Source organism: Acartia tonsa, chromosome 14 (assembly GCF_053477335.1).
Source record: "Acartia tonsa isolate MP-2025a chromosome 14, ASM5347733v1, whole genome shotgun sequence".
NCBI lineage: Eukaryota > Metazoa > Arthropoda > Copepoda > Calanoida > Acartiidae > Acartia > Acartia tonsa.
The window spans coordinates 31,880,401-31,903,213 of NC_137273.1; the positions used below are offsets into that span (position 1 = coordinate 31,880,401).

Here is a 22,813-nt window from a genome sequence, read left to right on the forward strand (position 1 = left end):
GGAGGGGCGATGTAGGGGCCATCAAAGTACAATGTAATATAAATTTGGAGAAGGAGCGATGAAGGGGCGATGTAGGAGCGATGAAGGAGCGATGTAGGAGCGATGTAGGGGCCATCACAGTACAATTTAATATAAATTTGGAGAAGGAGCGATGTAGGAGTGATGGAGGGGCGATGTAGGAGCGATGAAGGAGCGATGTAGCAGCGATGTAGGGGCCATCAAGTTGCAATGTAATATAAATTTGGAGAAGGAGCGATGAAGGGGCGATGTAGGGGCGATGTAGGAGCGATGAAGGAGCGATGTAGGAGCGATGTAGGGGCCATCACAGTACAATTTAATATAAATTTGGAGAAGGAGCGATGTAGGAGCGATGTAGGGGCCATCACAGTACAATTTAATATAAATTTGGAGAAGGAGCGATGAAGGAGCGATGTAGGAGCGATGTAGGGGCGATGTAGGAGCGATGTAGGGGCCATCAAAGTACAATGTAATATAAATTTGGAGAAGGGGCGATGGAGGAGCGATGTAGGGGCCATCAAGTGGGTTGTTATATAAATTAAGGTAAGGGACTACGGAGGGGCGATGGAGAGGCTATGAAGGAGCCATCATGGGGCTATAGCATAGCCTCTTATCATAAGAGGCGATATTAACGCCCCTTCAAAGGAGCTATTAAGAGGCCATGAAGGAGCTATAGCATAGCCTCTTATCATAAGAGGCGATATGAACGCTCCTTAAAAGGGGCTATCACATCGCTCCATATGATAAGAGGCTATGCTATAGCTCCTTGAAGGAGCTATAGAAAATCATCGCCCCATATGGAGCGATGTCATGGAAAGGACTATACCCCAACTTTCTACGAGTAATAAAATAAGAATTATAATATATTTTTACCAGTTTTGTTAGCCCTGGCGTAAGACTCTTAGGGCTAACAAAACAAGAATTGATCTTATGAGTTTTAATTTTACTTTCCGCGGACTGCTGTCTATAATAAAGTGCGATAAATAGCTATTAAAAGATTTATTTGAATTTGAAGGAAAACAGAAATTGTGGATTTATATAAAAGTTTGTTAATATGTTGCTAACAGTTGAATGTTGATATTTGTAAAGTTTAATTCATTTTTATGTACGAGGTTAAGGAATAAGTAAATGGGGGGGAAAAAGCCACAAATTTATATCTTTAAGTAGAAATGATCTTTTGTCTATTAAAATATCGCTTAAATTTACCTTTCCTCTCGTGATTTTTTTCAAACTGTCATCACTCAAAGTACCCTCTTGAGCACTGATAAGCCCCCCACCCCCTCATCCCACATAATTTTGAAAGTAAGGATCTACTGCAGTTCACAGTAAAATATTGCTTGTAACAAATATTGCCAAAAATCTATGAATTTTAAAGGCTGCTAGTTGCCATACGGCTGAACGTAGAGGTCATACCCGCACAAAATTTTAAGCGGTATAAGAAGGCCTACAAATAATCTGGAATAGCCAAGATCCAATGATGCACAGGGAAAGCTTCACTGAAGAAAAAAACGCGTAAAATAGGCCTTTTTCGCGTATTTCTCTGCACTGCGAGATAATTATGCATTATTGATTTATGGCTATTCCAGATTGTTTGTAGGCCTTCTTATGCCGCTTAAAACAGTGTGCGTTCATGATCTGCACGTTCAGCCGTTTGGCAGCTAGCAGCCTTTAAAATTCATAGATTTTTGGAAATATTCGGTAACAGCAATATTTTACCGTGAACTTCAGTAGATCCGAAAGTAAGTAGGATAATAGGGGGAGGGGAGGGGGGGGGGTAGTTTTCATTTATTACTTCAGGTCAGTTTAGGTTAAGTTGTATTTGGTATTGGGTAGCCCCACAGGGTAAATCAACCGCAAATTTGCAATCTGTTACTGATTTTTTAAATATAGGGTTTTAAATAAAAAATTTAGGTTAGGCTAAAAAAATATGGTACACTTATTATTTAGTTATTATGTTATTTAGTTGTTACAAACTAACAGTGTCTAACATTACCATGCAAAAATTTAATCTACAGAAGGGGTAATTTTGTTTATAATCATTGGGGTTCTGATACACCCGTTAAGATCTTTGATAGTTTCCAGTAAGAAATATTTAATACTTAATCATTATTCTTTTATTTCTGGTTTGATTACTTTTAAATGTCTATTTAGTTCTAAGCTTAAGTTTTGAAACAGATTAACTTTATTCAAAAAAGTTTGATTCATAAGAAAATGAATTTTTATTAAGGATTAATCATTAAATTACCGAAAACGTTTTTATTATAAAATTGATATGCACAACGAGAAAAGTTCTTAAAAACTGCAATTAGATCCATATTGTTAAAAATTAAGAAATTAAAAGCAAGGATGACAACATCCATAAAAGTAAAGGTTGTTAAATTAAAAGGTCAGACAACAAACATTAATAAATGTAAAGTATCAACGCTTTTAATTTTCAACAATATTTAGAAATCTAAAGAAAATACGAATTAATTAAGTGGATATACTTACATTTAAGACTAAAATATAAGTTGCATCGCCTATAATATTATGCCTAATAATGGTGATCCCAGGAATCCATATTTAAAGACAAGATAAAGGGTGTGCAAAAAAAAATGCGGACCTTTTTAAAATTTAGATTGCGCGGCTTGTGTTAATAGTAGAAAAACGTTATGCATACCATTAGAACCGTTATGAAGTCTATTTTTGGGAAATATAAAAACGATTCCTATGCTACGTATAGTATAGGAGCTATGTGGTAAAATGTCCCAACTGGCTTAAAACTTGACTTGCGAGTAAATCAATATTAAAGATTAGGTACTTGCTTACATGTGGTAGACTGGAGCACCGAAAACCCCCCCCCCCGCTTAGTTTTGACAAAAATCAAAAATAAGGGGGGGGTAGTTTTTTAATGTCTGGAAAACGGCAAGGAGGCAAAAAGCACCGCAAGGCAAAGAATTAACCCCCCCCCTTAATTTTGAAGAAAATCAAAAATAAGGGGGGGGGGTAGTTTTTTCACTGTACAACACGCCAGAAAGTTGAGTGAGGTAAATCAAGTAAATCCAGTATACCAGAGGGGAAACCTTATTACGAGATATTCATGTTTTGGGGCGTAATTTCCTTATTTATTGACTTTGGCCAGTAAAAGGTTTTAATTTTGCGCAAAATTAAAACATTTTACTGGCCAAAGTCAATAAATAAGGAAATTATGCCCCAAAACATGAATATCCCTGTAATAAGGTTTCCCCTCTGGTATACTGGATTTTCTTGATTTACCTCACTCAACTTTCTGGCGTAAAAAAACTACCCCCCCCTTATTTTTGATTTTCTTCAAAATTAAGGGGGGGGTTAATTCTTTGCCTTGCGGTGCTTTTTTCCTCCTTGCCGTTTTCCAGACATTAAAAAACTACCCCCCCCCCTTATTTTTGATTTTTGTCAAAACTAAGCGGGGGGGGGGGGGGGTTTCGGTGCTCCGGTCTTCACATGTAAGCAAGCACCAAAGATTAAATTAAATGGTATGCATATAAAAATACGTACATTTTTAAAATTCTAATTGCTCAGCTTGTGTTAATAGTAGAAAAACGATATGCATACCATTAGAATCGCTATGAAGTCTATTTTTTGGAAATATAAAAACGATTCCTGTGCTACGTATAATTTATGAGCTATGTGGTAGAATGTCCCAACTGAATTAAAACTTGACCTGCGAGTAGATCATTAAAGATTAAATTTTCCCACTTTTCTCACATTTATCAATACAGCTCCTAAACTAAAAATAGCACAAAAATCGTACTTATATTTCCAAAAAATAGAGCTTATGACGGTTCTAACAATATACTGTGGTAACCGCCTCGGTTTAATGGCCGTTACCCAAGTTCAAATGATTACGGCAGTGCGAACAGACGTGGACACGTATAATTATAGAGAAGCTGGGCTTCTCTAGCTATCACCAAATAACAAACAGAATCTATTCAGATGTTACTTTATTCAGAGTCTAAAGGTTACTGATTTATAATACAACAAATAATAAATACACAGATTGGAATAATTAATACTAAATCAAAAGTTCAATATAAATATACATACATTAATCAAAATGGACAACAATTATCCCCCATCCCTGGAAAGGGGTGGGGAACCAAACAATGCAGATTAGCCATAATGCGGCTGTCAAATCTATAATCACTTTTAAAGCATGGGGAGGGGTCAGGTGGACCCATTCCCCCGTTACTCGGGGGAGGGCCCTCGGCCCTCCTCCGAATCGAGGTCAGGGTTGCCATACAGCATGGCTCAGGGTCGCCGAATACCACAACTCTCCCCTCAGAAGGCTGGGAGGGTTTTTTCTGCCCCACCAGACTTCCGACAGTGGTTGAGGCCTTCGGTCTGTTCCTTATGGAACGGTTCCCCCACCCTAGGGTAGGGGGGGGGGGGTTCATGGACGGCTGGCCTTATCGGCCTCAGGGGTGTAGGGACTGTTATTTACAGGGGTTAACAATTCAATGGAATCCTAGTGGTGATCGGCAGGCTCTTAAAGTTGATGGGCTCCCAACGTGGGGTAGAAGGTAGAGGCTGGCTTCTGTTGGGCCGGTAGATCGGTGCCAGCGGTTGTCAGGCCACCATGGGGCGCTGCCGCTGCAGGGCTGGTCAGCAACGGGGCGGTCTGGTTGGCTGTGGCAGCGGCTGGAGCACTGGCTACAAGGTTTACCATCTGGGCGGCAGCCTGGCCTCCCGAGGGGCCACGGAGGTTTCCACTTACGTTTCCAGAGTTATGCCCAGGCTTGCCTGGGCGGTCATTCCCGCTATCGGAGGACTTCATGGACACCATTTCCTCGGCCATTTCCCGGCCAATAGGAATGGCATCCCAGTCCACTGAGAAGTCTCGAGACTTGGCGTGGTTGGCCCTGGCCCTGGCCAAGGCCTTGCGGTACAGAGTTGGGTGATACAGAAATACTTGTGACATCGCATTCAGGGCGGCACGTACACCTCCTTGTGCTGCCACCAGGGAGATAATGGTTAAGTCCCCCAGTAACTTGAGAATCAACAGCAACACAGTATGGCTGCGCCATCTCCCCACTCGTGGATGGCCTGTCTGAATCCAGCCCAGACATCCAGGGTTTCCTCCCCTTCCTCCGCCAGCCTGTCGATATTGTAGGACACAATGCCATGGTCTCCTGTGGCTGAACAGCTTCCCTGCTGGACGCAGGAGCCCCATGTGGTTGAGGCTGAATCCCAGGCCGACCCGGTTGGGTTCAGCCGCTCCTCCCAGCACGTTGATCCTTGCTGGTATGGTTCCAAACTGCGGCATTCCTTCCTGGTGGCCCACAGCACTGGGGGCGGCGGCTTGCTGGGGTGCCGCCGGCGGTGCACCTCCCTCCATGTTGGCTACCTGGGAGCTGGACTTGCCCGAGTTAGCGCCCTTGCCGGCTAGGCGTCTCCTCCCGGCCACCTGGTCCCAGTCAGCCTTGCACTCGGCCGGCGTATGGCCTGCGTAGTGGCAACATTCACACCTGGCAGGCCGGTCACGGCGGGGCTGGGGGCGGCGCTCTTCTAGGCTGACCTCCTGGGGGATAGGACAATCTCTGACCCGGTGGCCTTTCCCATGGCATCGGTAGCAGCGGCCCCGGATCTTGGAAGCTTCGTCTGGTGCGACCTTCCCCATCTGGTGGAGACCCGGAGCCAGGGCGCCAATCTCCATGGGCTCCGAGTCATCATAGTTGGGCAACTGGATGCTGGCCGAGCCTGTGAGCCCGTCAGTCGCGTCCACCAGGCACACACCCTCCTTCAGCTGCTTGGTTATCATGGTCACGGTGAACATGGCACGTCTCGTGTACTCGGGGACCGAGGCGATCTCGTGCCCCATCATGATGCGCTTCACGTTGGCGTTGCAGATTCCGAGGTTCAGTTCATCTATGAGGAGTTTCAGGTCCTCATGACTGTATGCCTCCCTGTAGAGGGCGCACTTTGTGGAGATATAGGCCTGGATGGGCTCTGTCGAGTGTTGCCTATAGTCCCGGAAGGCTTGCTTCAAGGTCTGGGACTCATAGGCTGGCCGGAACAACATTTCACACTCGGCCTTGACCTGGTCGTAGGTCAAGGCTTGGCCTGCCTCCCCAAACAGGTGGGAGGCCATCTTCGCCGCCTGCCCCGCCAGGGATAGTAGGAGGGCGTTGCAGCGATTCAGCGTGTCATGGGCGTGTACTCTGTAAGCCCCCCATGCCATTTCGAGACGCCGTATGTGGGAGTTCCAGGACTGCTTGGGCGGTCCCGGTACTCCGGCAGGTTACTCAGCATCAGCTTGCGGTACTCGGCTGGAGCTGGTTGGGGGTCATCCTGGAGCCACCCTTGAAGCTGATCGCCTCCCTGCGCTTGTTGTTGCTCCATATGGTCAAAGGTTCAGCGTCGTGTCACGAATTTAAGCCGAAACTATTGGCTGCTTACGCTTTCGGTCACTATTCCAACAATCACTACCTTTTGTCACTTGGTTGATAGTTGGGAACACAAATATAAATAGGTATACACTAGGGTAATTTCTCGCTAGTCACTCAGCTTTAGGGCAGGCTGGTAGGTCTAGAAAGTTGTTGAGGGTCTGAACTGCTGTCAGGAACTGATTTAGTTTTCCTTATCACTCTGTAGATAGGGGGTGGAGCTTTGCAATTCCTTGGGATCTATCCTTTGTATGCTAGAGAGTAGCTCCCCTCCTTAGTGTGTGTGTGTGTGTGGAATACCCCCTCACAACGCGCCTATGCACAGTCAGGGCGCACGCACACAGGTGAAACTCTCATCTATCCCTCAATCTGCTCTCCCATTGGTCCGTTTTATCCCTTTTGTCCAACAGATTTCGTTGCGTTCTGAGCTTCTCTGCGCAACCCATGTGATGCGCTCCGTTCTCCCGGTCTCTGTCTCTGCCCGGTAGACGGACTTATCCAAGTGCGGGGAGAAGGGGGAACGCGTGAGGGGACAGGATAAGGACGCCCTTCCCCAGAGGGGGAGGGGGTGCCGCGGGCCTCAGGTGACTGGGTTATAAAAGTAGGTGGGCTTCTTCTTAATCCTGGGCTTATCAAAATGTCACCTTGGATTATATTCACTGCAATTTATGGGGGGGACCCTCCCCTTCTGTTGGGGTAGAGGGCGGTGTATTTGCCGTGCTGCAGGGTTGGGGGTCCGAGTTTAACTATGTATTGTTATCTCGCACCTGGGTTCTATTTTTGGCTTATCAAAAGTCCCGGCAATTGTTTACCAATCCATGCCCATAAATCTGTTGTTTAGCCTTCACACCAGGGTGACAATACATAAAATCTGATACAATATCTGCTTTTCTTGGTGGGCGGCTGCGCTGTAGCCTCCCAGGATACTTGGGGTTAGCGTAGTTTTTCTCCTACTGATACACTAAACTCGTATTCTCGCTCACAGCTCGCAGCTATTTTGCTTGTTTCAGCCAGTCGGCGGCAGGGAATGTCCCGTCCTGCAGCGCCGTGGGTTCGAATCCAGGTGGTGGCGGCAGGGAATGTCCCGTCCTGCAGCGCCGTGGGTTCAAATCCCGCTATCCTTCGCAGTGGGTAATGGGCCTGTTTCAGCCGTCTGCAGTTACTTGGCCTGTTTCAGCCAGTCAGCGGGCCTGTTTCAGCCCGTTAACACACAATCCTCCGTTAGATTTCACCGCTCTCCGCGGTCTTCCGTCAGATTTCGCTGCTCTCCGCAGCTCTGATTCCGCAGCTCTTCGCGGTCTTCCGTTAGGTTTCGCTGCTCTCCGCAGCTCTGGAGGCCCACTTGGTCTCCTTCTGCTCGTCTTCTGCCGGCTGGATACTATTACCCAGGCAGGTTACTAAGGTTCTCACTTCCACAACTGCCGGATACAGAGTTAGACCTTGCTATCCAGGGTGGGTAATTCAGGTTGCTTGTGTCAGTTTGCCGTAATCTCACACAGCTGTCACCAAGTTGTGGTAACCGCCTCGGTTTAATGGCCGTTACCCAAGTTCAAATGATTACGGCAGTGCAAACAGACGTGGTCACGTATAATTATAGAGAAGCTGGGCTTCTCTAGCTATCACCAAATAACAAACAGAATCTATTCAGATGTTACTTTATTCAGAGTCTAAAGGTTACTGATTTATAATACAACAAATAATAAATACACAGATTGGAATAATTAATACTAAATCAAAAGTTCAATATAAATATACATACATTAATCAAAATGGACAACAATTATCCCCCATCCCTGGAAAGGGGTGGGGAACCAAACAATGCAGATTAGCCATAATACGGCTGTCAAATCTATAATCAATTTTAAAGCATGGGGAGGGGTCAGGTGGACCCATTCCCCCGTTACTCGGGGGAGGGCCCTCGGCCCTCCTCCGAATCGAGGTCAGGGTTACCATACAGCATGGCTCAGGGTCGCCGAATACCACAATACATAGCATTTTTCTACTATTCACACAAGCCGAGCAGTTTGAATTTTAAAAATGTCCGCATTTTTGCACACACTTTTTTTTATCTTTAATGATTTACTCTCAAGTCAAGTTTTAAGTCAGTTGGGACATTCTTCTACGTAGCTCCTAAACTATAAGTAGCACAGTAATGGTTCTTATATTTCCACAAAATAGACTTCATAGCCAGCTCATACCAATAACGAAATTAATTCGGAAAAAAATCACGAAACCTATACGTGTTTTTCAGCTGTCGTTGGGGGGCAACACATCGTAAAATTGACGACCTCTCCATTTGCCCCCCAAATATTATTTTAGATTTAATTCCCTTGTTGGTTATACCTTATTCCTGCTTCATAGCGGTTCTAATGGTATGCATAACGTTTTTTACTATTAACACAAGCCGCGCAATTTGAATTTTAAAAATGTACATAATTTTATATACTTTAATCTTTAATGATTTACTCTCAAGTCAAGTTTTAAGGCAGTTGGGACATTTTACCACATCGCTCCTAAACTATACGTAGCACAGGAATCGTTTTAATATTTCTAAAAAATTGACTTCATAGCGGTTCTAATGGTATGTATAACGTTTTTCTACTATTAACACAAGCCGCGCAATCTAGATTTAAAAAAGGTCCGCATTTTTTTTTGCACACCCTTTAATATTACATCATAGGATAAATTGCTTTTAAAAAAGGTAAAAATCACTATGTTTAAAAGATAAAATATTGATACGGACTTTTAGGTAGTGATTAACGTGATGCTAGGCTTTTTAAATTGCTATTCGAATCGAGTTTGAATTGCTCAAATTAACACTAAGAGCTAACCGTTATGGGCGAATGGACTTACGGTTCAATTCTAATTAGGTATAGAAAAGCTTCGCATAAAATCCTATTTAATCTTTCTCTACCTATTGGTTATCTAAAATATAAAGTACCTAATCAAATATTTTGTTTTGTTGTCTATGAAAATCTCGCTTAAATTTATCTTTCCTCTCGTGATTTTTTTCATGCTGTCATCACTCAAAGTACCCTCTTAAACACTGATAAGCCCCCCCCCTCATCCCTCCTTATTTTGGTTATCTAAAATACAAAGTACCTAATCAAATATTTTGTTAAGGTTAAGGTGTCATAAAGAATTGAAAATATTTTTTTTTTCAGGGAGGGAGGAGCGGCGGCGGCTGCATTGAGTGCTCAGATGATTTTAGCATCTGGAGTAGAATGGCAGGTTTGTCTCTTTATCCTTCGTGATTATTAGATCCAGTGAGAATTATACTAAAGTAAGTCTGCTTCGTAATTGCTAGTCCTCTTTAGAATGTATTTATAACATCTAGTAAGACCCGATTTTACTTCCTAGATTCAAAAATTAATTTTCATTTTTCGGATGGGGGGAGGAAAGGGGGTTGTTGTTAAATGGTACGTCATGTATTCTGAAATCTAACTTCCAACCCACCAATTTCCTACACAAAAAAAACGTATTTAACCCCGGGGGTGGATTACATGAGGGAGATAAATACCCCACCGATTTTTTTTGGGTGACACCACACGTGTTCAATGGATTGTACAAACTGTATAAAACTATATTTTTTCAGGTAACTGCCCCTTGCGCCACCTGGCGGGAAATGCTGGATTTAGAGCTTAACCTCGTGGACAATCCTCCCCTCCCTCTTACTTCAGCACAAAGTGGCACTCATTTCAGGTAATCTAGAGCTTGACCTAGTGGACAATCTTCCTCTCCCTCTCACTTCAGCACAAAGTGTCACTCATTTCAGGTAATCTAGGGCTTGGCCTTGTGGACAATCATCCCCTCCCTCTTACTTCAGCACAAAGTGGCACTCATTTCAGGTAATCTAGAGCTTGACCTAGTGGATAATCCTCCTCTCCCTCTCACCTCTGCACAAAGTGGCACACATTTTAGGTAATGTAGAGCTTGCCCTAGTGGAAAATCCTCCTTTCCCTCTCACCTCTGCACAAAGTGGCACTCATTTCAGGTAATCTAGAGCTTGACCTAGTGGATAATCTTCCTCTCCCTCTCACTTCAGCACAAAGTGGCACTCATTTCAGGTAATCTAATGGATAATCCTCCCCTCCCTCTTACTTCAGCACAAAGTGGCACTCATTTCAGGTAATCTAATGGATAATCCTCCCCTCCCACTCATTTCTTCAGGTATTCTAATGGACAATCCTCCTCTCCCACTCGCCTCTGCACAAAGTAGCACTCATTTCAGGTAGTAATAAACCTTGTCTATATAGTTTCCATTAATTGAGCACAGAATCCACCCCTATTTTATGCATTTTATTTAGTTTAACAATAGCTTGGGAATGGGGTAATTTTTTTTATATTTACTTTAGGTCAGGTTAGGTTATATTAGGGACAGGGGTGCAGTGAGGGCACCGCATTGTTAGGTATACAGAAAAATCCTTTCTTATTTTCTATTTATTTTTAAAAAAAGGAGAGCGGGTTTTTGAGCTCGATAGACTTCCTAACTTTGCATAGTATTGCGTTGCGCCTGTTAATTGGCTAAGGTATTATTATTACTCTTACTATTTATGTCTCACACCTGATATAGCAACAGTAGGAACCATTTTTAACGTCTTAAGTTATGACGAGGTGTCAGGCCGAGATTCGAACCTATCACCTGATACGCTACGTGTTGAGCCACGGTCGCGTAACTGTACATTGTTTTATAATTAAATTGTTAATATTGATTTATGTTAATAACAACAATTTAAATATTTTAACATTTAAAATAATGAATATCAATCAATAATATCCAAGTTTTTAAAAAGAACAAAACGATTTTTTTTAGTAATTATGCCTAGGACAACAAGTTACAATATTATAAGTTAACATCTCTATAATTAAGTCCAAAAAATGTAAGTCCAAAAACCGTAACCTGTATTTACGCAATATTGCAATAATCAATGTGTAATTTTGTATAATCTTATAAATTATTTTTCTGCCTATTATTTTCTTGTACTCATATTCGTTGGTCCTAACGTCTGATTTGATAGCTTCGCTTTTATTGATGTTGTCATCAATGAATGTAGAATATACGTGGATATTATTAACAAGGAAATAATTGTTTTTCGTTTTCTAGTAGAAAGGGAGGGAATGGGGAAAAAAGAGGGGGATTGTTATTTTAGTAGTTTCATATTATATAATAATCTGTTGTAATATCCAAGTAATAATAAATCCATTTTGTCATCCTTGTTTTACTGTTTAGAAGGCAAAGTGCGCGTCTGATGTCCCAGCTGTCCCAGTTGAGTTTCGAGGAGCTGGAGGGAATAGTGTTGAGCCCCAGTGCGGGGCCACCCCCCAAACCTCCTCCACCACGACCGGCCCCACCTGCCAGACAAAGTAAGTACAGAAACCAACCCCACTTTTTTTTATAATTAAATGAAAATAAAGGTAGAGTACTAGCTGTTTGTTTGTTTGTTTATTACTTTTGGTCAGGTTGGGTTATATTGGATACTGGTTAGCCCAGCAGGGTTAGGGCACCTCAGGTAGAACCGTCCCCCATATTTTCAATTAATTTCATTAATACGAGAGAGGGGGCTCAGTGCTCTATAGGCACTTTGAAGGAAAGTACCAGTTTTTTCGATGTTAGGCCGATATGGTACATATTCTGTACACATGGGATTTTTTCGTTTTTTATAAATATTATATAAAAGTCTAATTTAGTAAATGTACAAAAGATACCTATTCAGTAAACTAAATATTAATTCAACTTTTAGAAGCAGTATTTTAGTGATTATTTTTAAACTTATTCTCGGACTAATCAGACTAACTTGCCATTCTAAGGATTTTATTTAACAAACAGACGGACGCACATCTTATTGCTTAATGTCTATATTTTGTTATTAACTAGATTCATGTCTAGCATCTGTGCCGGAGGGAGATTCTGAAAAACAGAAGAATGGAGACGGTTCCGATAAACCTCCAGGTAGATGGACTAAATAATACTTAGATAGATAGATAGACAGACAGACAGATAGATAGATAAATAGACAGACGGACAGACATAGACAGACAGACAGGTACTTAGAGTGATAGACAACTAGACATTTCGGATAAACCTCAAGGTAAATAGACAGACAGACAGTTGAATACACCAGATGATCGGACAAATAGACAGACAGATAGACAATTTGTATACACCTGGTATATAGCTATATATAACAAAACATTCTTTTAATATCAGTGAATAATTGTCTGTAATACGATACCTAACATAATTTTTTAGTATGGCTGAAAACCGAAAAATATGCATCGTATCGTATTATAGACAAAAAATAAGAATAATATTTTTATTGCCTGATTTATCCATCAGATATTAATCGGTTTTAAAGCCATACTGAAAACAATATTAATTCACAGGACGACCCAGTGCACCCCCAGCACGGCCCCCTCCCCGGCCTGCACCACCTCCCCCCAGACCAGCGCCCCCAACCCAAGGCAAACCTCAGTCCCCGCTGAAACCGACGGCTACAGACACGGCTATTGCAGCCGCTGAAAGCGCAGGTAACTATTTATCAGCTGATTCGTTTGTTTTTTGCTTCCTTAAATGTTTTTTCTCATATATTTATTATTTTTTTTTACCCTCATTTATTTCTTTTTTAAATCACTTTCCAAAATTTTTAGGTAGATATTTTACCTCAGACTTTTAAAATCTTTTTGAGTTTCTTTTCTCTATGGAGGGAGGTGACATGGGACTTAAATAAGACTGTTTTCCAAAGTTTTATAATCACTTTCTCCCATTTGTTGTCTCAATATCTATTATATATAGATTGATTTGTACAAACTTTGTACCATAAAATTTAATCTACACAAGGCTTAATTTTGTTTATTATAATTGGGGATGTATGTAAATAGTCTATTGTCTTATCCTTTAGGTAATATCCATGAAATCTATTTAGTATTTTACAAAATTATTATTTTTAAACAAATTGCTTTTTTTCTACTTTATTTTGCATGTTAAATTGTTTTTTTGACCCCTAGTTATTTATCGCATCGTATTATAGACAGCATTCCGCGGGTAATAAAATGAAAAATTTAAAGATAAAACCAGTTTTATTAGCCTTGAGGAGCAGAGGGCCCGGGTTATCAAAACTGGTATTATTTGTATGATTTTTATTTTAATATTCGTGGAAAAGTTTCTGTGATACGATAATATACTTAATTTTTCAGTACAGCTGAAAACCGAAAAATATGCAATGCATCGTATCGTATTATAGACAAAAGTAAATAAGAATAATATTTTTATAGCCTGATTTATTGTCATAGGCCTTCAGCCTCTCTGGGCCTACAAAACAGAAGTCAATCCCTAATTATTTTCTATCCGCGAAAAACTGTCTATAATACGATGCAACAAATAATTTTTCCCAAATATTTTGCACTTTTTTTATCTCACTCCTTTTTATCTTCCTATTTATTTATTTACCCTCTTTCTGTTACTTTTAGACTCACCGCCCAAACAAGACAACAAAACCGGAGTCGAGACGCCGGACAAGGTCGTCAAAACGGCCGCCGGCTTTTCCGACCTGTTTTCGGCGCCGTCCGACCCCGATATCGCCATGGACATCCCCATCTCACTGTCCTCGGAGAGTTTGATGAGTGCGGGCGCGGTGACGTCGGGCGAGGCGACCCCGGCCCCGACAAAGCCGCCACTCCCCAAGGCGCTGTCGCTAGAATATCCTGAGGTACGCACTACTTGCTTTTTTCTATTTTTCTTTTCCAGTCGCACCTTTCCATATTTAGTAATTTATTTCCTTGCAAGGTTGCAATCCTTATATAAAGTAACAGGATGTTTGTCTGTGTGTCCCGAAGGATCTCGCTAACCGCTGAACCGATCGGGTTCTCCTTAACAGGGTAGCTTCTCATAGGTTCCGGGAAGGTTTACAACTATTTTCTTGGGGGCCGGGACACCCCCAACCCCCCCAGAAATGAAAAATAACCCCCCCCAAAAAAAAAAAAATTTAAATTTTTGAACTTAAATAAAAAATGATGGGGTGGGGGGCACCCCCCCCCCCAAAAAAAAAAATCACCTCCAAAATACTTAATTTTTTTTATTTTTAATCTAAAATATGAAATTGGGTTATCAAATTCGACTCTCCCCTCCTCAAGTGCCCCTAGGGGCGTAGCCGCTAATTAAATATAAACAAGGGGATATAAAAAATGGATATAGAATAGGTATGCGTATATTAGGGAATTTTTGTCGTCAATTTTGGTTGCTAATATAGTCCTCAGATATTGGTCAATACGTTTCTCCTTGGTCTTGGAAGGGTATGGGATAAAATCATAAGCTCCACATATTCTATATCCAATGGATATTATCCATATTGCTAAAAAAATAAAGTAGTAAGGTCCCATTAGATTTGTCCGATTTGGTCGATCTTTTCTGGGAAGCTTCATATATGTTTTGGATGTCTTATAGCAAATTTTTCATCCCCTAGAGGCTGGGGGGTGAAGTCACATGTATAAAAAACATTATTTTCCCTATCCTCCATTCATGTTCCCTAGATTCCTGTAAAAAAATAAATTCTGTATAAAAATTATTAAAAATCTACATTTTTATTATTTTGCTATTGCATGATTGTTTGTCCTTATTTAATTCTGATAGAACATAACAGCAAAAGAAATATATAGGTATATTTATTCTATCTAAAAGAATAAGTAGAAGCCTAAATTGACTTTAAAAGTAGTTTATTCTTTGGCTGCTTTGTTTTATCAACTATTTTTATTACTATTAGTTCTTTTTCATAGGCTCATTTATTATTGGGGAGTTGCGCAATCTTAGTTTAAGTCCTTAGGTTTTTTTTTGGGGTGGGGGGGGGGGACTTAGGACTTGAGAACAGATAGGAATGGATATATAATAGGTCAGATATTGTGACAGGGGAATTATTGTAGTCCATTTGGGTTGCTAATATAGTCATCAGACATTGGTCTATACGTTCCTCCATGACTAGGGGAGTTAAAGGGACATATTCATATGTAAAGGCATTGCTATATTAGCCAGGAGACACATCTTATCATATTATGCAAAAATCATCGACAATATCCACGTATTCTATATCCATTCTCACAGATCCACCCCCTATTTACGACCTGTAATATTGCTCATCGGCTTTTCATGTTTTCAGGATTACGACCCTCTGGCGGAGTCGGGCAAATGTTGGGAGAAGGGAGTGGACCAGAAAATACCCAGCATTCCGAACAGTAACTCTTCTAGCAGGTATATATCTTATAGCTATCTAGATATCTAGTTATCTATCTTCTAGATACCTAGTTATCTAGTCATCTATCTATCTATCATTCTGGGTTTGAATTAAGGAATATAACAGAAAGTACCCAGCATTCCAAACAACAACTCTACTAGCAGGAATATATCTATCTTTTAGCTATCTAGTTATCTATCTTCTAGCTATCTAGTTATCTATCTAACAGAAAATACCCAGCATTCCGAACAGTAATTCTTCTAGCAGGTATCTATCTATCTTCTAGATATCTAGATAACTATCTATCTTTCTTTCTGGGTTTGGAGAAGGGAGTGGACCAGAAAATACCCAGCATTCTGAACAGTAACTCTTCTAGCAGGTATCTATCTATCTCTCTTTTGGTTATCTAGATATCTAGTTATCTATCTTTCTGAGTTGGGATTAAAGGGTTAGCAAGTATCTATCTATTGATCCATTTATCTATCTTCTAGATATCTAATAATCTAGATATCTAATTACAGAGCAGCAATTCTTTACAGGTATCTATATATCTGTATTAGAAGATACCTAGCAATCTTTCTGGATGTTTTTTATATGTTGGAAGAAGAAATGGAACGGAAGGAACCTTTTTTGTGTTATCTTCTCTTCCTTCTATCTCTTTAGTTTAAGTTATCATGGCTTTTTTCATCCGATTTTTATAATATTTTCTCGTATTCATTCGAATGCGGTGGATAGGAACCGGTTCTCATCCAAACGAAAAAACTATGTCTAGCATCGTATTATATCCAGCTTTCGACGAATATAAAAATGTACAATCATAAGATTAAAACCAGTTTTTTTAGCCCCAAGGTATATCCGCGGAAAGCCGTTTATAATACGATGCGAGAAATAACTATTAAAAAATTTCTTGAGATTTTAAATTGTTAAAATTTTTTCAGTGAGGAGGGAGGTTTACAAGGCGTGAGCCAGGCGAGCAGTCAAGCCTCTACCCCGACCAACCCCGCCAAAGCGGCCCCGCCTGTGCCAACACGACCGCCAGGCGGAGCCCCTCCTCCACTTGGTCCACCCCCCTCAGGACCACCACCCGCCGGCCCTCCGCCGGCAGGACCTCCGCCAAAACTACCCTCACGACCGCCTGGTGGTCGGGCACCGCCACCACCCCTACCCAAACGATAATAATGTTTTGATTATTGGATTTGCTTGATTTAAGGAAAAAAGACAAAATATTCTAAAAAATGAATGATATACCTATAAAAATACTTCAAACAATAAATGATTAATTCCCTCATTTCTTGTGTCTACTTCTTCCCTTTAAGTAAAAAAAGCTTTGTTTTGTCTTTTTTTCCTTTGCTTTTCAAGGCAGCTTTTGATACAAATTTGTCTGATAATAATTTTAGCTGCTTCTACAAATGTAACTTAATTTAGATTAAATTATCATGTTTTATTAATATATTTTAAATTAAAAGCCTGATATCAAAATTAGTTTAATGTTAAAAGTTTTTATTAGAAAATAATTTTAGTCAAATTGTTTTAGTGGCATTAGTTCAAAGACTTGTTTATAGGCCTATTTATTTTAGGGAAAGGCTATAGCATCGGAAAAAATAAGTATTACTCCATAATAAAAAAAATCTCTAATTTGGTGGCAAATTAGGTTTTCTTCTGATGCAATATTCTTTCCCTAGTTTTTTTTATGATGTATAATAATTAATTTTCTATCTAAATATCTCTATGAATTAATATGTGAAGTATAAGAAAATGTGTAGCTATATTCATAATGAATTAATAGATTATTAAAAAAATTATCCTTATACTAAAGTAACAGGATGTTTGTTTGTCTGTGTGTGTATCTGTGTGTCTGTACCGAAGGATCTCGCTAACCGCTGAACCGATTGGGTTCTCCTTAACAGGGTAGATTGTCATATGTCCCGGGAAGGTTTTTAACTATTTTGGGGGAGGGTACCACCACCCTCCCATGAAAAATCACAATAAAATCGAAAAAAAATTGAAACATTTCCGCCGCATAGTGTCGCTAGCGTAGTCTCGCTAGCTTAGTCGCGCTGCGTAGACTCATGAAGTTAACAATTGATAACATAGACAAGTTATTTCTCAAATTAGATATTTAAAATAAATTAAAAACATTTAAATGCCACTAGAGGCCTCTAGGGGCGTAGCCGCTATTAGATTATAAAGCATTATGATTTTATGAAATATGATTTAGAAACTTCATAGTAAAAGCTTTCAAACTCAAAATTGATGGATTTCTATGAAATAGTATTTTAGACAAAAAAAAATTGTGTATTAACTTTTCAATCAAATATACTTAAAAAATAAATGACAAACGGCTTTTTAAGATTGTATTATGAAAATTGATGTATTTTTGGCATTTAATTATTAAAAATATGTGATTTGGACAAAATTTACAGCAATTTGGAGATAAAATACGTATAATAATCTTTTTATAAATTTTAAAATATTAACTCTTTCTTAGCCATATAACATTTAGGAGATTTTTAATCTTTAAAAAATTAGAATCTCAATTTCTGTTGATTTTATGCTAAATTTTTATAATAAACGGCCTAAAAGCATAAATAATCTTTTAAGGGTTAATTCATAAAATCCTTAACTAATTTTTTAAACGATATGATATCAAAAGGGTTACTTTCATGAAATAAATTTTTTTATACTTTGAAATAATTTAATTAAAATTGGTTAATTTTTAAAATCTTAATTTGCAAATTCAAACAAAATGAAAAGCTCTTTTTATTCAATAACAAAAATGCAGAGTTTAATAAAATTAGCTAAACTCTTTAAATAACATCCATGTAACTATCCCTTTTAAAAATTTTAATTTTTAAGGTTACGTTTAAGAAAACAACTTTTTACTTTTTTGGTGTTATTAATGTGATTTTATTGTTAAATTATTTTAATCAATTTATTTACTAAATGTGATTTATTTTATTAAGTTCTTTATTGTGATTATATATATTTATTCCTTCTGTTTTTATTTTATGTGTATGTGTATGTACAATTATGTAATTAATATCAAATATATCATTAGATAGTAGATTCAAAATATGCCTTTTTGTTAAGAGGGGGAGAAGTTTTGACACATTTGCGGAAACAGTGTGTATAGGCTTTGTCTTTGAACTGAGGGGATAGGTTAATAGGGATAAAATCATTCTTATATGATAAATTAAAATTTTTTGGATAGGCCTCCAGTTTCAGGAGCTCCAGGCCTCCAGGTTCAGGGGCTGCAGGCCTACAGGTGGTCTCTGGAAAGGCAAAAATAAAAATTTTAAGAGTTAGAGGTCAACTTATAAAATAAAATATGCATATTTTTTAATGTTATTTTCATTTTTGAAGAGAAAAGATGCATATTTTGTTTTACAAGTTGACCTTTAACTCTTCAAAAAAAATTAAATTTCTTATATTTACCTGTCCAGAGACCACCTGGAGGCCTGCAGCTTCTGAACTTAGAAACCTATCCAAAAAGTCTTAAAACTGGGGGAAATTTATCATATAAGAATGATTTTATTCCTAATAACCTATCCCCTCAGTTCAAAGATAAAGCCTTTACATACTGTTTCTGCAAATGTGTCAAAACTCCCCTCCCCTCTTATTTTGTCTATGGACCTCTAATACAGTTTCTAAAGTTTGTTGAACACACTTTTCAAAATTATACTTTTTTTTAGAGATTGCAATCTGTATCCGGAATCCGCCAAATTTATGGCCAATTTTGGAATCCGAATCCAGATCCGGAATCCGTTTTTTAATAGCGGATTCCGGAGTCTGAATTGGTAGGCTAAAATTAGCGTCTTGAGTTTTTTCTTTCAACTCCTCCTCTTTGAAGGCAAAGATTTTCATCATTATATATATATCTTTTAGAATCTGGTTCGATCCTCGGAAGTGAATTATAGAGAACACCAAGAACATTGATTTTTAGGACATATGTAGCACTTAATTTTTCAATTTAAATAAAAAAATCCTTTTAAAATATTGCTAGAATACGGAATCCGCCAAAAATAAGAATCCGGAATTCGTAAGGAATTCGCCACTTTTTTTGACGGATTCTTTAAGAATCCGAATCCGGCCCAAAAATTCGATGGATTGCTATCACTACTTTTTTTTTTGATCAGTTGAAAAAGAGGGGACACGAGCTATATGTAACTCTACCACGGGGTGGGAACCCTGTGCTGACTTTCAATTGGGTCTTTGAATTTCAGTCAATAGCGTTGAGAATAAAATAAAAAACTCAGCAAATTTACCACAAAAAAGCAGAAAGCAATTTGCTAGCAGACGATAAAGGTCTCAACCACTTTGGCCAGGTAGTTGTCTTGGTTAAACTTCTGCTTTTTTTTAGACCAATCTCATTCTTTTATTATATTAATGTTAACAAAACAAGGATGACAAAGTTTTAACATTTAGAACTTGGGATAAACAAACATTAACACTCGATATTGTCATTTCTAAATTTTCGAAATTAGGGGTGCTAGCTTTCTAAATCGTTCAGAAATCTTCAGGAAGCTGGCTAATGAAAATGTATCCTAATTTAAAACTAACAAAATGTCTGCCTGTTTGTACCAAAGGATCTTGATAACCGCTGAACCGATATGTTTATCATTTTTATTGTAGTTTCTCACAGGTCCTGAGAAATTGTCCATATAAAAAAATATTTCTTATTAAAACTACAATTGAAAATATTGGGGTCTACTCAACCCAACCCCCCACCACACCTCTGGTACCCATAGATGCCTCTAGGGGCGTAACCGCTAGTTTTTACATAAGGTAAATAAATGTATACGTCCTACTGAGAATTTTATTATTATTCTATATAAACCATGCTGTGCGGTCATTATTATATTATAAACAGGGATCATAGGGGATAAGACAATGGTCAATAAATTGATGTTAAACTAAATTACCCTCTTTGAAGTTTAAAATTACTGGTTGAAAAGTTTGAACACTGATGGGGGAAGATTAATTTCTGATCCTTAAATCTGTTAGTTTATTCCTGTTCATCATATTAGTCCCCAAAGTTTTCTTATTTGCTGGCTTAACAACTTAAGTTACTGAATTTTGATTGGTTGGTTCATTAAGTTGTGTGTCCAAACGTTTCAACCATAATTGAAATTCATATAAGATGTTATTTTGTATCAATTTTGGGGATGTACATTGTACATCAATATATCGGCCATTGTCTTATCCCTTTAGAACCCTGGTATATTTGAGACAAATGGGAACAGTACGTGTGTGTGGACAGTTATTCAATATTACATATTAAGATATATAAGTTTTCCGGAATTTTAATGTTAGGGGGAGATTTGAAATCTGCATCAAATTTTAAGGATTTTTTATAAAATTAGTTTTTTCTATAATTCTTTATCTAAAAGCGGAAATGCATTTTAAGTTAATTAATTTTGACCAATAGGATAGGTGGATTTTAAACTACCGCGATCAATTGGTTGAATGATGTACGCCATCCAATCAGAGCGCAGATTTTTTAAATCCACCAATCACAGATGCCATAATTAATTAACTTAAATTGCATTTCCGCTTTTAGATAAAGAATTATAGAAAAACGAATTTTATAAAAAATCCTCAAAATTTGATGCAGATTTCAAATCTCCCCCTAACTTTAAAATTCCGGAAAACTTATATATCTTATTACATATATTAAGATGTAGGGTCAAGTAAGTTAAAATAACTTTATGTTTATTTATGTCTTAATAGTGGCTACGCCCCTAGAGGCCTCTAGTGGCACTAGACTATTTTTTAAAAATTTGATTTTTTGTGATTTCTCTTCGGAGGGTGGTGGTACTCTCCCCCAAAGTTTCCTGATGTTAATTTGAAGCTTTCCTGTAAAAGAGAAGCTGATCGGTTCAGCGGTTAGCGAGATTCTTCGGTATAGACAGACATCCTGTTAATTTACCATGTCTTATATACTAGCGGCTACACCCCCCCTTGAGGCCTCTAGGGGCACTTGTGGTGGGGGGACGATCTCCCCTTTCTTGGAAGTGGAATGAACCCTTTCCTAAAACAGTTAAAAAAAACTTCCCAGCATCTGTGAGATTCTACATTGTAAAGGAGAACCATATCGGTTGAGCGGATAGCGAGATTCTTTGGTACAAACAGACATCCTGTTACTTATATATAAAGATGAGACAAGTGCCAAGCCATTTCCATCACTCTTTTGAGAAAAGACAGAGCTTGTTTTAACGTCTTTAGCATGACGAATAAACCATATATATTTAGAAACTTATTTTTCCCTGTTTTTCATACCTACGCACAAATAATTAAAGCACTTACTTCAGTGACGCAATTTTTATACGCACACATATATTACTTCCTTTTTATATAAACAAGGATGACAATACATACAGAAAAAGTAAATTATACAGTAGCTTTGCTACTAAAAAAATCATATATATTTCCCTCCGAAAAGACTGTTTTTGGTCATTCAGTTTTTGAAATTATTTCTTATTTTCAAGGGAATGTTTATGCAAAGTTTGAGAACGATTATTATCTAATTTAACATATCTGAATTATCTAGTATTCGTTACGGATGTCATTTACTACTTTGATAATGTCAAAGATACTTTAGTTATACAAAAATATTATATACATGGTATTAAAAAAAACGAACACAGTAATAGTGTCTGACTGATTATGACGTAACAAAAAAAATTAGCCAATGAGAGGCCACTATAAATTTTACCATTAATCAATAACGGCCTCTCATTGGCTAATTTTTTTTGTTACGTCATAATCAGTCAGACACTATTACTGTGTTCAAAAAAAACTAACCAATACATTGCACGAACATTTTCTGGAAGTTCTAACTGTGCATTTGTGGATTAATGCTTATATCATATCAACAGAAGGTATATACTTTAATGTCTTTTAACTAATTTTGGGCCAAGATTCAAACCTTTCACCTCCCCAACACTAAGCAAATACGGTACAGTTGTGTGTAGTTTTTTTTAAACAAGGATAACAACATCCATAAAAGTGAAGCTCTAGACGGTAGGACAAACGAACATTAACACTTGCAGAGTGTCAAACTGAATAATCAGAATATAATATAAACAGTCGAAGCAAAATTATAAGTAAATTTGTTGATCAGATCAATCTGATTATTATATCATATAAAAAAAGGTAAAAATGTTTAAA

General features: G+C 38.5%; 1 protein-coding gene across 3 annotated transcripts in view; it reads left to right on the top strand.

Moving 5' to 3' along the window:
* Positions 1–18,716, top strand: part of Synj (synaptojanin) — a 92,238-nt gene extending 73,522 nt beyond the window's left edge. Inside the window, exons 34-42 of one of the 3 annotated variants that reach the window (XR_013874920.1) lie at positions 9,587–9,653; positions 10,018–10,124; positions 11,653–11,786; positions 12,298–12,372; positions 12,807–12,950; positions 13,890–14,128; positions 15,569–15,660; positions 16,582–16,958; positions 17,995–18,716. Coding sequence is in view for 2 of the 3 variants with exons in the window: in XM_080148199.1 (XP_080004325.1) it covers positions 9,587–9,653; positions 10,018–10,124; positions 11,653–11,786; positions 12,298–12,372; positions 12,807–12,950; positions 13,890–14,128; positions 15,569–15,660; positions 16,582–16,819 (1,096 nt within the window). In the remaining variant the exon portion in view is untranslated. Of the gene's footprint in view, positions 1–9,586; positions 9,654–10,017; positions 10,125–11,652; positions 11,787–12,297; positions 12,373–12,806; positions 12,951–13,889; positions 14,129–15,568; positions 15,661–16,581 lie in introns of all 3 variants that reach the window. The other 2 variants (XM_080148199.1, XM_080148200.1) reach the window with 2 other exon arrangements.
* The last annotated feature ends 4,097 nt before the right edge of the window (positions 18,717–22,813 follow it).